Genomic DNA, 16,037 nt, shown 5'->3' with positions numbered 1-16,037 from the left:
GGGTAACCGATGATGATCGATAATTTTTATGATATTTGTTCCAACCCTAGTCAGTGCTTGATATTGCATTTCAGTGGCAGCTAGAAAATAACATTTTAAAATCAACTTGTACCCTGTGCTAATCTGCCGTCTCTATCAAATTATTTGTTTGACACTTGGCATTGCACCAGTAACCTTCCAGTGTTACAAATTATACACATCTAGAGTGTGTACAAAAAAAAAAAGTCTTCACTTACCTAAAACTTGTTGAAACAAAACCACTTTGAGAATAAGTTGGCTATCCCAGTGCAGTCGCTTGTCTGTATTGCTAATAATAAATTCTGTCACTAACAGTTTCCCCAAAACCATTATCAAACTACTGTAATCATTCACTCTAGATTAAAATTAACTGACTATTGCATTCAGTAGAGCTGTGAATAAGCCAATAACGTGTTGTATTACAGTAGCTTTTGTTAGGCATCATTATAATAAAATCAAGTTGACATTTTAAATATGAAAAAATGAAGACCGTGAAGATAATAGCTTTTTTACACAAGTTATGATGACTCAAGATATACAGGCTTTTCTTTTGCTCTCTGCTGGCTTTTTCTATTTTCTTGGTGCCAGGCGTGTTGTATTACGTTTTTGTTTTCGCTGTGACAATCGATTATGCAGGAGCATTGAGGAATACGTAAACTGAACGAGAGAGACCAGGGTACAGCGCTGCCTCGGGTACCGCTTGGTATGTTAGTCTAAAGATGTGAGAAGCTTCTCGGCTTTGTTAAAATGTGCACCATGGCAGATATTCCTCTTGATAAACCAGTGTGTGTTTGCCCTTTTGTACTAAAGCATTGGACTACTTTGTCAAGATTTGTATTTTTATTTTTGGAAAACTACACCCCACATGCACTTTTTTTTTTTTTTTTGAACAATGAAAACAAAAATGCTGCTAATAACGTTAATGACAATAATCAGTAAATAGTACATCAAAAAGTGTGCCATTATTGACTTGCTCTGTGCCATTTATTTAAGTGTTCAATACAACAGAACCTGGGGTTGCCTTCCAACCACTGCACATTTTTCTTGTGTCTTTTCTTTTGTTTTCATTTTTGTAGCAGACCCTGCATCTTTTTTGCGGTCTCTGCTTCCCTTGTGTTGGAGGGATGGTCACAAATGCGTGTACAGGGCTACTTTGCGCAGGCATCGTGATGGATCTGGCTGCTGCAGACGCCTACTTTATTGCCTGTACCCAGTGCTGTGTTTTGATAGTATTTTTTTTTTGTCACAGCACTGCCATTTCAAGACCAAAGAGCTTCCTGTTTGCAGCTGGTTTACCTGTAAAGTAGCTGCATGCTCTTTTGTTTGTACTGTTATTGGCTCCACATCCGCTTCATCATCATCGCTAAGTGATAAGTTAGCATCACTGTCGCTGGTATCAATCTTGGTAACCAACTTCACTCCTGTTGCTCATTATAGAAAGACCACATACATTGCCATGTTTAGCTTTCGTTGTAAACTATGTAAACTACAACTAAACAAGTAAAACTAAATAAAACAAATTATTTAAAACACTATTATTATATTATATTTGTAAAAGTTGAATGGCTTCCCGCAATATATCTGTCTTCTAACCCTTTGCGGTCCATTGTCGGACTGGGTCCGACATTGCAATTATTCCTCTCGGGTGCTTTGTCGGACTGGGTCCGACATCATTATAGCAACGCAAAATACGGTTTTCTAGTCGTTTTTTCTCCGGAAAAAGCCGAGAAAGCCATTCAATTGCCGAGTGGTAGCGACAGGAGCCGAGACTAGTTGAAAAGAAGAAAAAAAAAAAAAAAAGGCGTATCTCATGAATAGTCATACATATGGCCCTGGTATCAGATAACGGGGCGGTCATAGTAAACAAGCTGGCTGAGTGCGTCAACGCACAGAGACTATCATGGACATTTGCAGAGCTTTTTTCAGATGTTATAGTAATAAAATAATGACTTTGATCGCATTATTGAGTTTGGTGATAAAACGAGTGATCTGGAGATGATTGATCGGTATGTACGACTATTATTATTATTATTATTACTTATTTCTTACATAGGTGAAAGCGATAGCAAACGAAAGGGTGGGGCGGGGCTGGAGATGCCTAGTGAGTGCTTTGTTGATATGCAGGGCTATTTAAACCCGTTTGACTGTGGGGGAAAAAATACTTTTAAACAGTGCGTCTAAAATTAACTGCGCGTGTGAAAATTAATTAGACCTGACGTGCCTGACGTGCACTTAATAAATGGACTGCAAAGGTCTAAACGCCCACAGGTAGATTGGAATCGCTACATGACACGCAATTGGATACAAATACGGTACATCATGGTGTTAACGTGGTTAAAGCATTAAAAATGCTGTTTTAGTATTAGCTGACATTCACTGTTTATATTTTTAACTTGTGTATTTAGTATATTTCACTTCTATATGAGCTGTGATTAAAATAAACACAAACAACAATACATGTATTGGCCTTCACTTGAACAACATAGCTTGAAAGTTCAAGTACTAATGGCAAGTAATCAATAGAAAACTGAAATTACTGTTTTGTTAAATGGAAAACAGTAATTTTCTAAAGGGAAAATCATTGGCTCTACAGACTAATCGGTCTCCTGTCGTGAATGAGCACTCCTATTACTGCCATCGGCACTGCTTGCAATGTGTGACTGAACACAGCAGATGCAGCTTTCTGTTTCCCTGACGTGGAGTGTGTGGAGAACCCTGCCTGTCCCTGGCCTTGCATCTCCTGCCGTGTGAAATGTAAGCGCATACAGGATGCATGCCATGGAAAGTATGCATCTTAGTAATGCACAGAATGCTTTCAGTTCCATTGTACGCTTCCTGTAGGGTTTACTGCCACATGCTCATTGTCTGCTTTATAGCTGCTCCCCAAATAATGCTGGCACATTTAACGTTTCTGAATTGTAATAGGCCTGTTAATATATCCTTACAGTTGGTAGAATTTGAAATGCCACAGGAAACAAGTGCTTTGATGAAAAGTTCAGAGAATTGTGCACATGTTCTAGCTGTAAATAAATCATACATACCAGGCTTATCCAATTCCTTCGAAATGGACTCGCATATATTGTCTTTCAATTCTGTGTCTTTGTATTTGCGATGGCCCTTGTCAAAGCTCTGGGTGTTTTTTTCTCTGTCATTCTGGATACTGCTTCACCCTGCTGGACCACATGCATTGACGCTATTCTCTGATTGGTTAATTCCCTAGTCGCATGACAAATCGCAAAAAATAGGACTCAATCCTAATTATTTTGTGTCGACCTGGTGTCGCTCCCGCGATGCTTATCAGAAGTATATGTTCTATTCATTTTGTCGCATCGCTTCCGGTGGGTAGCAGCCTTTAGTCTCATGATCTCCTGATTTTAAGCATGATGTATAGTGTCAAACACTTGCACACATTGATCCGTCTTGCAACTAATTTATCATTCACTTCATTTTTTTTTTTATGTGCAGTTGTGGCAAAGTGGTTTGCAGTGTGCAGGTGTAGAGGTGATGCAGTGTGTAAACAGATGACAAACAACAAAGTTCACGGTTCAAGCAATTCTTTATTTGTTTTGTTTGTAATTCAAGTCGTGTTGGCGATCGCAAATAATAATCCGAGGCAATACACAGCAATGTTGGTGCTGGCCTTAAGCGACAGATCCCAGTAAGTGTTAGCCATCTAACAAGAACAAACAAGTACAAACACTAAACACTCAGGTTCTTTTATTACAATCCTTCAGCGGTTCTCTCGCAACCATAACAAAGGGGCAGTTCGCTTGGCCACATCCCCTTTTGTACCTTCAGCCACGCCCCCTTGGTTAGCGAGTGCAATTGCTTTTCCTCCAATCCGATTGCCACATCGCTTCCTGTCTGGGACGATGACTTGGTGTACTGTGGCTCCGCCCCCTTTCTAGATGGCCGACTTCCACCTTTCCCTGGAATGAATTGTCAGACCACTGTTCCCTTTACACAGTTCCCTCACAGGTCGAGAGGGAGATTTATAATCAAGATTCATTCTTTCTCTGTCACCAGTAGTTCATTATCCTTTTCATCTTGGTGACCTAGGTTTCAGAACTCCCCTTGAAATGATCGAGATAAAGAAATGAAAGAGGCAGTGATCCAAGATATTGTTGCGGAGCAGTTGATTTACTTATCACTACTCCAATTATGTTCATAGTATAAATAACAACCTTCAAACACCAGCAAAAGATAAAAGGTGCGTAAACAAGCACCAAGGCTGTTGGAGCAAGTAGCTAAGTGTAGAAACTCAGGAGCCATATTTTGTTGTGCACCTCCATTTAACCTCCTTCATTTAAGCAGACAGTCTTGTGTGTGGTTACCAGGGGGACGGATAATTAGGCAGGGTTGGGTATGTTTTCTCTTTGGGTCTGGGAGGTGAATACTTAGTGTTTTAAAATTAGTTTTTTGCAAACCATGCTAATACTTGCCCAAAGACGGGTAAGCAATGGGGCTGTACGGCTGAAATACTTCATCCCTGGGCTGTGGGATGATAATCCCTTTAGATCAGGGGTGTCCAATCCTGGTCCTGGAGGACTGGTGTCCCTCATGGTTTTTGTTCCAACTGTGCCCTCAATTACTTACTTAAAACAATAATTGGTAGTAATTGGTCCAATTAATAATTTAGGACACAGACAAAAACCAGGAGGGACACCGGCCCTCCAGGACCAGGATTGGACACCCCTGCTTTAGATGTTATCAATCAGGTGTTTTAGAAACTGCTCCCTCCTGCATTAAAACCTGTAAAATGTGAGACCATCCACTCTTTTACCGGGCTGTACTACATTGATTCAAATGTAATGTTCTTCACATGCAGAAAAGAAACATTCATATTACATGAGCTATATTCTGTTTGGATTTCTCTAGTGTTTGCTGGAAATTGAGACAGAATCACTTGGTCTGACTGTGTGTTGGCGATTCCTTCAATAGCCAGTTATTAGCTGTAACTGTAACGTGGGTTATCGTATTAAACCAAAACCCATTATTTAGATTTTACGTTTTGTACATTAAGTCAATTTGGTGACTGCTTGGATACGCTTTATAGATTAACCAGAAGAGAGCAGCAGAATCTTCCACAGCGATCCACTAAAATGTACTGATTTGTGTCTAGGGGCCTCGAGACCCGGAAGAGGAACATGAAAAGAGAGAGAAAAAGACCAAGACTACTTACGACGGGGATAAACTGGGAGACTTGAAGGAAGTGGAGGGCGACGGCATGGAGAAACAAAACGGACTGCCGGTGCAGAATGGCATTGACGTGGACGTGAAGGATTTCAGGTAGAAAAATGTGGATATGAGACCCCAATCGGTACCCCGGGTAGCATTTTACCCTGGTCTCTCCTTTTATATCATGACAATATTCCTCATGGCTCCCGTATAAACGATGAAAATACATTTAAAACAGCTTTATACAGGTGGATTCTCGCAGCAAAAACACAAACGTGATACAACTCGCCACATGTCGGCAAAAAATAGAAAAAGCACCACAAAGAGCAGAAGAAAAGTAGAGACAGATTTGCCATCATGACTTGTGTTAAGGCTATTATCTTCAGTGTCAGGCAAAGCATCATTTATTTATATTTAAACTAGAGGCCGACACGGGTACCCAAAAACCCAGGTACCTGTCAGGATATAAATTACCCAACCCGGGTATCGATTTATTAATTTGAGAATTTAAAGGAAATGTAGAAAATATGACAATGCAGTTGTACGCATGGCTCTGGCCGGCGTAATAAAGACAACGTTATCAGCTTTGCATTAAGCCTTTTCTTAACTGACAGGATAGCAAGGTTTTACAGAAAACAATAACACACAGCTGCAAGTACACCTCAATAAGAATAACTGGGGCAGCTAGTCTTCTCAGGAACTAAATCAGAAAGAAAACAACATCCTGTTGGCTTTATGTCCGTGATATCCATTAATAATAATAACCGTGTGACTTCCAATACGGATTGCTTTATCTACAGTTATTGCGCAGATATTGTTTCTTACCAAAAACATCAAATAAGTAGCCTTTATTTAACCCTTTGCAGGTCCAATTTATTTTCACACGCGCAGTTAATTTTAGACGCGCTGTTTAAGTTTTTTTTTTTTCACAGTCAAACAGGTTTAAAAGGCCCTGCATATCAACAAAGCACTCACTAGGCATCTCCAGCCCCGCCCCACCCTTTCGTTCGCTATCGCTTTCACATATGCTAAGAAATAAATAATAATAATAATAATAATAATAGTCGTACATACCGATCAATCATCTCCTGATCACTCGTTTTATCACTCCTCAATAGTGCAATCCAAGTCTTTTATTTTATTAGTATAACATCTCAAAAAAGCTCTGCAAATGTCCGTGATAGTATCTGTGCGCTGATACAGTAACAGCCAGCTTGTTTCCTTATGACGCCCATATGGGATGCCAGGGGCAAGTATGACGCCTTTTTTTTTTATTTTTTATTTTTATCATCTTGTCTCGGCTCCTGTCGCTCCCACTCGGCCATTGAATGGTTTTCTTGGCTTTTTCCGGAGAAAAAACGACTAGAAACCTGTTTTTTGATGATGTCGGACAGGGTCTGACAATGGACCGGATAGGAATAATTGCAATGTCGGACCAGGTCCGACAATGGACCGCAAAGGGTTAAAAAGAAAAACAAATACATAGATTGTGAGCAGTGTACCACAGAAAACAGACTGAAAAAGAAATACTTCATTCAAAAGGAGGAAGCACTAGCACACTTAATGTGCTCCGCAAATATATATTTAACCCAAAACAAAATTGGTCAACATTTAATTTTTTGTACTTTGCACCTTACGCATTTTGGAGTACGTATGCTTTTTCTCTGTTAATCTACGTCATTTCTTAATTTATATAAGAAATATAGGGCGCATCCTGCACTCCAAGCGGAGCGCTTTTACTGGATGCCCCACTCGGGAGCCCATGGTTGGCTATTTTAAAATGCAAAGACCAACAAGTACAAACAAAAATTTGTATGTAACTGCTGCTGTCGTCCTGGACTGCAAATTTAAAAAAAAGAATTACAAGTCCCGTCCCCATTAGCACTTATTGGCAGCAACTACGCTTAAGACTTCGTTGTTGAAGCTGACACCTTCAAACCAATGTTGTTGAAGCTGACACCCTGGGATCCTTCAAGAAGCTGCTTGATGAGATTCTGGGATCAATAAGCTACTAACAACCAAACGAGCAAGATGGGCTGAATGGCCTCCTCTCGTTTGTAAACTTTCTTATGTTCTTATGACAGCGTAGATCTCACATGCAGAATATCACACAGCATTCTAGACGTTTAAAGCACAAGATGACACTGAAGAAGAATTCTAATCAAAATGTTTGTCATTGAATTTAAGTTTTTTTTTTTTTTAAGGATTTCTTAACCACAACACATTCAATCTAAACAAAACAAATGAAAAACTCAACATATATTTAATCTGTTACACTGAGCATCATTACAAGTAGCCACAATAAACACAAAGCAGTAGTTCCAGACTGGCTAACACTCTTGTGCCCTCCTGCCTCCCTCTGTGCCCTCCAGCCGCACGCCAGGGAACTGCCCGCCCTCCGGCAGTGAGGTGGACCTCCTGGGCCCCAGTCAGAACGGCTTGGAGGGCCTGGCTCAGCTGGCCAACAGCAACGGAGCCAAACAGGTGGAGGACTTCCACAGCGTGGAGTCCCATAACATGCCGCTGGACCACATGGAGTCTGTGGGCATGGAGCCCCTGCAGTTCGACTACTCCGGGAACCAGCTTCCCATGGACTCCGCCACAGCAGCCACTGTGGGGCTGTTTGACTACAACTCCCAGCAGCAGGTGAGAGGCGGGGACGAGACAGGTGTGGCAGGGGTGCTGCAGTTCACAGTGAAGATCATAATGCATGTGACAAAATATTCAACTGTTCATACAAAGGTATACTCGAATACCCTTGTTTTGTGTAGTTTTATTATTCACTGAATCAAAAGGATATTGTGTAAAGCATGACAAATGCAGTCTCCTTTCCTTTAAGTCCTTTCCATTTTTTGTAAATATGGAAGATGAGATTGGGGGGTGGGGTGGGTGTTCATACCAGTTTGGTTCCATGACAAGTTAAATGTTGCTGCCCTAAAATCATTCTAACTGTGCTTCTGTGCCCTGTTTGCCTACAGCTGTTCCAGAGACCCAACGCCCTGACAGTCCAGCAGCTGACAGCAGCACAGCAGCAGCAATATGCCTTAGCAGCTGCCCAGCAACCTCACATAGGTAAGAGCTTTCGAGGAATCCACTGCTGTAGTGCACAAACATGGGTGTGTGTGTCTTTGCAATGCTCAATACCCCCACCTTCTGTCCTGGAATGGGACTGTATAATTCCCCACCCTCATTCCCCTGTGCTCTAATGGGGTCTGTGATAACAGACCAGCATTCCTGTCTCACTCTCTGGATCTCTGCTCTCTATCACTCTCTGTAACGCTGCTACACACCTCACTCATTTCACCTCTCTAATGAAGGCCTGTTAACACTCCACCCACACTGATGCACGGCTTGTTTATTTTTCCATTTAATAAAGATTACACAATATATGAGCAGTATTTAGCTAGTGTGCCATTCTACTTCTCTAAATAGAGAACTCCCACTGTAAAGCTGCTTTATATGCCCCCAATGGAACCTATGAGCAGCAACTGCACTTGTGATTTCAGTGAGAGTGTAGATCTGCACTCTGTGTCAATGATAAAGCATTTGAAATGTTTAAACCACATCATGTTCGATATAAACCTATCCGCTCTTCGTTTTATTATTGTTTTGATGACTTGTATGTGTATTTCTTGCAACTCTGTGAATGACACCTGACACAGCAACAGGTGCACAACTTGAACTAAAGGTAGCCACAAAACACTTAACGTACAATGCAGTCGGCATGTTCTGTGAGTCTCCGCTTTAGCCTGATCTCTAGCCAACTATTACTTGTCTTCATTGGCTTTGTTTTGTTTTTATATATAAACATTCCCCTTGAATGTAGCTTTATTTTGTAGCAACATAACTAATACCCATATGTATTGTAGGGGTACCAGTCAACCTCTTAAGAGTGCTGCGAGTTATTTGTAAGCAATGCGAAGGCTTAGTTCTTAGTCAGCTGTGCATAATCTACTATGCACAGCTGACTAAAAATATTTATCCCCAAATATATATCCCCACTAATGCTGTTTCTCTAGGACTATGCTTCTGCCTCATCCTGCACTGCCCCATGCTAACCTTGCTCTGCTTCCTTGTTTGTGGAGTTGTCTGAATTCTACCCCCCTCAGGTTCAGACCACTGTACTGTCTCATTACATTTCTATCAGTATTGTTCTCAATGCTGTGTTCTTGTTCTCGGTAGCACACCTGGGTTGTGAAGCTGTATAAGGTTAACTTTTGCTACCTCCTACTAATGAATATCAATGTATCAGCAATGTCAGCCAGCTGTATTTATTTAAATGGGATGCTTCTTCATGTAGGAATCCATATGCACTCACTGTAACCAGCTGAGCTCCCATTCACCCTCCCCACCCAATTCCAGGCGCCCACTGATCTGTGCAGTAATGAACCCAACAAGAGCAGCTTGACACATTGCATTTTCTTTGGAAGATTCATTTCTTCTTCTGTTCCCCTGTTTCTATGGTGACTGCATTCAGATAGCGGGATCTCAGGGGAGTTCCGGAGTGTTTCACAGTTGGAGGTGGAGGGACTGGGGCTATAGGATTCTCGGCTTAGAATTCTCTACCACATGATCAGCCTGTGCAGCCTGCAGAGGTGTTTTTTTTAGAGCCCTTTGCTAAGAAGCCAGTGTAAACCAATGTCCTTGACAATAAGGGCAGTCATACTGTGCCAAGTCATGTTTTTAATGTTAATGTACCCCCTTCAGGGGGTGGGCACTAATGCACTGGAGCTGGGTTTTTTCTTTTTTTTTTTTTTTTTTCTTCATGTGCTGTGCTGTCAGGATTTTCTGAAAATATAACTGGTCCCTTTTTCTCTGGTTGGTACAACATAACTAATAGGGAGAATTGACATGATTTCTTCACTTAGCCCTGAGGAGTGAAGGGTCCCTAGGTGAGTTGACCGTTGCCCTGGAAACGACTGTGGATGGAAACAGGAGATAGGAAACCTTGTTTTAAATACAGCACAGATCTGGGGAAACCGGTAATTAGGCTGGTCACAGAAACATCCCTGGCTTGCTTTTAACCTTTTGCGGTCCATTTATTAAATGCGCGTCAGGCACGCCAGGTCTAATTTATTTTCACACGCGCAGTTAATTTTAGACGCGCTGTTTAAAAAGAGAGAAGCAACTGAGGCTGCCTAAATCCACAGAAGAACTGTGGTTAGTTCTCCAAGATGTTTGGGCCAACCTACCTGCCGAGTTCCTTCAAAAACTGTGTGCAAGTGTACCTAGAAGAATTGATGCTGTTTTGAAGGCAAAGGGTGGTCACACCAAATATGGATTTGATTTAGATTTTTCTTCTGTTCACTCACTTTGCATTTTGTTAATTGATAAATATAATCTATTAACATGTCTATTTTTGAAAGCATTCTTACTTTACAGCATTTTTTTCACACCTGCCTAAAACTTTTGCACAGTACTGTGTGTGTGTGTGTGTGTGTATATATATATATATATATATATATATATATATATATATATATATATATATATATATATATATATATATTGCATATGCATGCTCACTTATAATATTTTTTCATATGCACAGGACAATGAGGGTACACAGACCTGTGACACCTCTGATTTGAATATCTGAATGAGTCGTTCTGCTTGGAAAGTCTATTACATTTTGATGACTAGCTGGGATGACACATAACCTTTGCAGACAAATGTACTTTACATTTATTAACTTGTGTAGTCAGGAAAGTTAAGGTTAGGATTTTGTGGGGGGGTGGGGTTGGGAAGGGGGCATTCTTCATGGTTGTAGTTTCGTCCTCCCAGATGTTTGTTGAAAGGTTCAGTCCCCTGCAGGCAAGGTCTTTGCAGACCCAATATAGCCTTACTGTTTGGGAGAAGGATATTGCATTGTCATGTCTAGTTCAGTGTCAAGATGGTTCAAGTACACATCAGGTGAGAAGATGTTGGGTGGTCAGTGTCTGAGCAGGTAATGCACATACAAAAAAAAAAAATCAAGAACCCCCCTAAATGAGATGTGTGTACGAGTCACTTCTGACAGCCAGGTGCTTTATAGAGATGTGTGGAGACTGTAGTTTAAGGGATGTGTGGGACTGCCATCCTATTGAAGTCTGTTTTTACTGACAGGTGTGTTTTCAGCAGGTCTTGCTCCCACCGCTTTTGTTCAAAACCCGTACATCATCAGTGCAGCCCCCCCAGGAACGGACCCCTACGCAGCAGGGCTCGCTGCGGCCGCCACGCTAGGTAAGAGAAGATCCTCACACCCTCTGCTCTTCCATTTGAGGCTTGAGTGATAGAAAATAAAACAAACGTACAAACAACTGTCTACAAGTTCATATGCAGGGCTCTCCTTGCATAGCAGTTTAATCCACTCCTGGTTTACTATGAGTTTAATGACACACCTGAGCTTGTTACCTAGACACTGGGGCTTCTCGAGCATGTGTAGCCCCTGACTTCTTCCCTATGGAAACATTTTGATTGGAAGATATTTCTACCCGGGTCAAATATTTACCGATTAAAACCTGGAATGGGAGCAACTGCTATGCAATAGGAGTCTTGTTTCCATCCCTGGGATGTACCAAAATGTAGTTCATGATTCTGTAATTTCACTCTGTGTATGTATTACAAAAGACATTGAATGATAATTGACAGCTGTTCTACAAAACTGTCAAAGCTACTGTCCTTGACTCTCACTGGACCCTCTTGTGGAAGCCTGTTGAATAAGTGTTGAAGTGCCTTATGGACTATTCAACCAATCTACAATACAATTTCTAAATCCCTTAATATTTACAAATATATAAATAAACAAAACCCCTCCACACTCCCCACACTGTGAAAGGGAACCAGTGGCTTCCATGGAACATGTCCCCAATACTGTGGTAGGAGCGCTGGCTGATACTGCACCGCCAGGCAGTGTTTTTATTTTTATAAATCATGTCAATTCAATTTGTAGAAAATCCCCTGAAGAACTGGCAAGTGGCACGTTTTTCTTTACACCAGATGCAGTTGGATGGATAGATAGATAGGAGATAAGTGACAATTATATAAAACCTAAAAGCAACATTAGATTGTCTTTGGCTAGAAACATAAAATGGTGACAACTGGAATGTTGTTGTTGTTGTTGTTATTATTATTATTATTATTATTATTATTATTATTATTATTATAATTATTATTATTTTATTTTTATTTTTTTTACAAATGTTTGAAACAAAATGAATATTTATTATTGTAACACCCTACTTTTGTTACAATGCCTGTCGTGAGGTCAGGCTATGTTAGCGTAGAACAAGAAGTAATACTTCAGTAAAGAAGATTATTGAATTATTATCACTTAGGGTTTTAATTATCAAAGCTTTATTTTGTGTTTTATTTAATTATCACTTAGGTTTTAATTATCAAAGCTTTATTTCATGTTTCAGACTGCTGTCTGACTTTCATACCATTCATTCTAGATTGATTGATTGCCCCTCCCCCCTCCAAATGAGATCATTTTAGTGAACTGCACAACATTAACAAGCAAGATTATTGTTCAAAATCACACAACCCTGCAATCTAAAATAATATAAACAACGATTTGAAACTACAGAGTCATTAAATACAACATTGTAAAAAGTGCATTTCCAACAGTATGTAAATAATAATAGTTATTACAAACTTGTAACAGCAGCATTTTACAGGAAACAGTGTAAGTGAAATGGGCATGTAAGTGGCACCCATTTAAACATGTGACCTATAGAAACCATGTGGGGCTGTAGAGTTTTAACTGGAGATTAAATCTGTTTACTTGCTTGCATGGGATTACGTGAATAAACAACAATTTAATCCACTCAACCATCTGGTCTTGTAGAAACCTTGAAGTAACGCATTGTATGAAACTTGGCCAAAACAATTGCATCTATTGATTTGAATACTTGCAAAAATGGTATGAAGTACGGTAACGTTTTTCAGATATATAACACATTGATTAAAAAACAAAATTGTAATAAAAAATCCCCTGAACTTTTACATTTAAATTGCATTTGTATGGGCAGAATTCTCTGTTTTTTTTTTTCCTTTAGTATTTTCTCAATCCAACAAATTCATTTGAACCCTTTTGCTGCCCAGTGTGTTTAATACAGTGCTCACATGATACCCCTGCAGAGAGAAACAATAAAGCAGAAATCATCTTGTTAAAGAGCAACCGTATACAACTTAGTAAATTCTGAAAAGCTCTCCCGCGCACTCTGCTGGAAAAAGAAGGTATTGGTTTTACACTTCAAGCTGCACCGCATGATAACTGCGGTATACTGTGAGGGGGAGGGGTGTAAAATCTAAAAAAGATACAGTTGTCTGGTAGTTGGTCCATTGCTTTCTGCATAATGAAATCCAGCCTGAGCAGTGATTAGCTTCCGACAGTGCAGGTCTTCATCTGACTACCTGCAGGATTAGATCTATTGAGGGAAAGACATTTGAACAATTTACCGGACTCTAGGCCTAGGCCTGCTTGTTGGAAAAGTCCTTTAGTAACACATTTCAACAATGTAGTTATCAAACACAGGACTGGTTACTGGGGAAAGAAGTTCTAGGCAACTAGCAGAGCAATATCCCAAACAAGTTTGAGTTACAATGGGGTTGGTTTCTTAACCGCTTCCTACTCCACACAATCCTTTGTTACGGTCAGCCTGCTTGCCTCAGGCTCCCGCTGGCTGTGCACTGTCCCTGTGTGGGCAGCTTGCTTGTCGTCTCTGCTTCCTCTCAACGCCCTTCCTCTTTGTTGCCTGGCAGGCCCAGCAGTGGTCCCCCACCAGTACTATGGAGTCACCCCCTGGGGAGTATATCCAGCCAACCTCTTTCAACAGCAGGCTGCAGCTGCTGCCGCGGCAACCAACTCTGCCAATCAACAAGCAGCATCCCAGAATCAGCAGGGACAGCAGCAGGTATGTTGTTTGTCTGATATCCAGTATGTGTATTTGCTTGTTGTGCATGCAGTGTAGTGCATACATTCAGCAGAGACTGCTTGTGTGTTTTATGTAACCTTCATTTTAGTGTGCTAAAAAATATCTTCAGGGACATCTTTATCTTCACTCGCTGAAACATTTCAGTGTAATGTGTTTTACAAGCAGCTTTATTCAGAAGCTCTGGTAATCTGATGTATTCTCTCTGGGAGGTGGGGGCTGGTTGCACTGCGTTTTTGTTTTGTTTTTTTGCAATTGGATATTTTTGCAGTGATCTAGGGGAAAAAGTGTTTATTTTAAATGCTGGGACAAATATCCGAACACACATTATGTGTGTGTGTGTGTGTGTGTGTGTGACTCTCTTACGTGTCTTTTGATGGTAAAAAAAACATTTGTTTCTGCCAGAAATTACACGATTATACATCAGGACGTGTTTTGCCTTGCACGACTTACCACCTTGTCAGAATATGTGCGTCAGTTTCTAAAATTGAGTTTATATATATAAAAAAAAAATAGGCCTCCTATTTACTCTGGCTATCAAACTTCAGCATTGTAAAGTCCAGATTAGCATGTGCATGCAACACCAGCTGCCAAATAGTGATCTTTACATTGTGAGGCAGTTTGGGTCCGTTTCTGTCTGCCATGTGATACAGATCAGGTACGTCACTCCAAAATGCTTACGTTTTGCAACACTGGCCCAACTTGCAAAGGAAATGTTGATCACAATGCAAGATGTTTTTTGTTTTTCTTTCATGTTGCGAACCTAGTTTTTATGTAGAATGCAGTAACGGAAGTAACAGTTCCAGGTGTATTTTATCTGAAAAGTTTAATGAAGTTAAAAAGTAATGTTACTTTATGAATGTCTGGCCACTTTTGTTTGAAAAATAAATGCAGGGTGTACTTTCTATACTGTTTTTACTTGAAATACACAATGTATTATTTTTAATGAACTACTGCATGGCATCCTTTATGTTTTGTAGTTAATTCAGTGGGGTGAAGTATGGCCGTCGCAACCTATTCTTACTTATGGGACATTTTTAAACTAATACAATATTACATATAATGGCTTTGATAACCTTTTGCAAATGAACAAATATTCAAATACTTGTCAATCTTCCAGAAGTCCGAACGTGAAAATTCCATGTTTGTCCTAGCACTACTTTTATTTACGTTTGACATAACCCTCAAGCCTCATCTAGCCAATTCAAGCATGCTTACAGCTCAATTACTTCATGGAACGATGAATGGGAAGCATCCTTAGTTTGCTGGACCAAGCTAATGTTTTAAATACTTGGCAACCCATCGTGCATATTTGTGGGTGGCACTAGGACCCTGTGGACTGTGGCTCTGCTGCTGTGGGGACAGGTTCTCTTTAGTAAGGTGCATTGATGGGCTTTGACATGTTAGCCTGGCAATAGTGGCACTCACTGAGAATGCAGTTTTGTAATGTGAGGTGTATTCATATCTGTGCTGTTGTGTAAAATCACATTGCCCCTGTCCTATACATTCAGGAGACAAATACCTGACTGGACCCAAGGATTTGGGGATTTTGTGAAGGTATCAACTGTCAGGCAATACCGAGTGGGCCTTAACCTTATCTGTTAGTAGAGTGCTAAAGGTTTTTCAAACCTGACAGTCAACCTAATATACAGTAAATATAAGACTATCTGGAATTGAACAGCACTCGAGTGCCCTTCTAAAAACTGGACTTTTAAAAACATCCAAACAAAATATCTTTGACTGTTATAGTAACCAGTCTTCCTTTTTAGGGTTCAAAAAATGTGGACACTTATGCGCTGATTGCGTCAGTCTGTCAGTCTCTCACAAACTACATTAGCAACCCAATAGCTGCCTTGATTTTGCACCAGTCTTCACCAAGCTTTTATCATACACTCCTAGCCTCATAGTAGTTTCAGATTGCATTTG

The 16,037-nt window shown here is 40.4% G+C and overlaps 1 protein-coding gene across 6 annotated transcripts in view; it reads left to right on the top strand.

Annotated features, from left to right (window-relative positions):
- LOC117969783 (pumilio homolog 1-like) overlaps positions 1 to 16,037 on the top strand; it is a 56,624-nt gene that overhangs the window by 25,159 nt on the left and 15,428 nt on the right. For 4 of the 6 annotated variants that reach the window (XM_058997737.1, XM_058997733.1, XM_058997735.1 and 1 more), the window contains exons 6-10: positions 5,141 to 5,307; positions 7,569 to 7,842; positions 8,175 to 8,268; positions 11,302 to 11,418; positions 13,942 to 14,093. In XM_058997737.1, the coding sequence (XP_058853720.1) occupies positions 5,141 to 5,307; positions 7,569 to 7,842; positions 8,175 to 8,268; positions 11,302 to 11,418; positions 13,942 to 14,093 (804 nt within the window). The remainder of the gene's footprint in view (positions 1 to 5,140; positions 5,308 to 7,568; positions 7,843 to 8,174; positions 8,269 to 11,301; positions 11,419 to 13,941; positions 14,094 to 16,037) is intronic. The other 2 variants (XM_058997736.1, XM_058997734.1) reach the window with 1 other exon arrangement.

This window comes from Acipenser ruthenus, chromosome 23 (assembly GCF_902713425.1).
Source record: "Acipenser ruthenus chromosome 23, fAciRut3.2 maternal haplotype, whole genome shotgun sequence".
Lineage (NCBI taxonomy): Eukaryota > Metazoa > Chordata > Actinopteri > Acipenseriformes > Acipenseridae > Acipenser > Acipenser ruthenus.
This window is presented reverse-complemented; position numbering and strand designations above follow the sequence as displayed.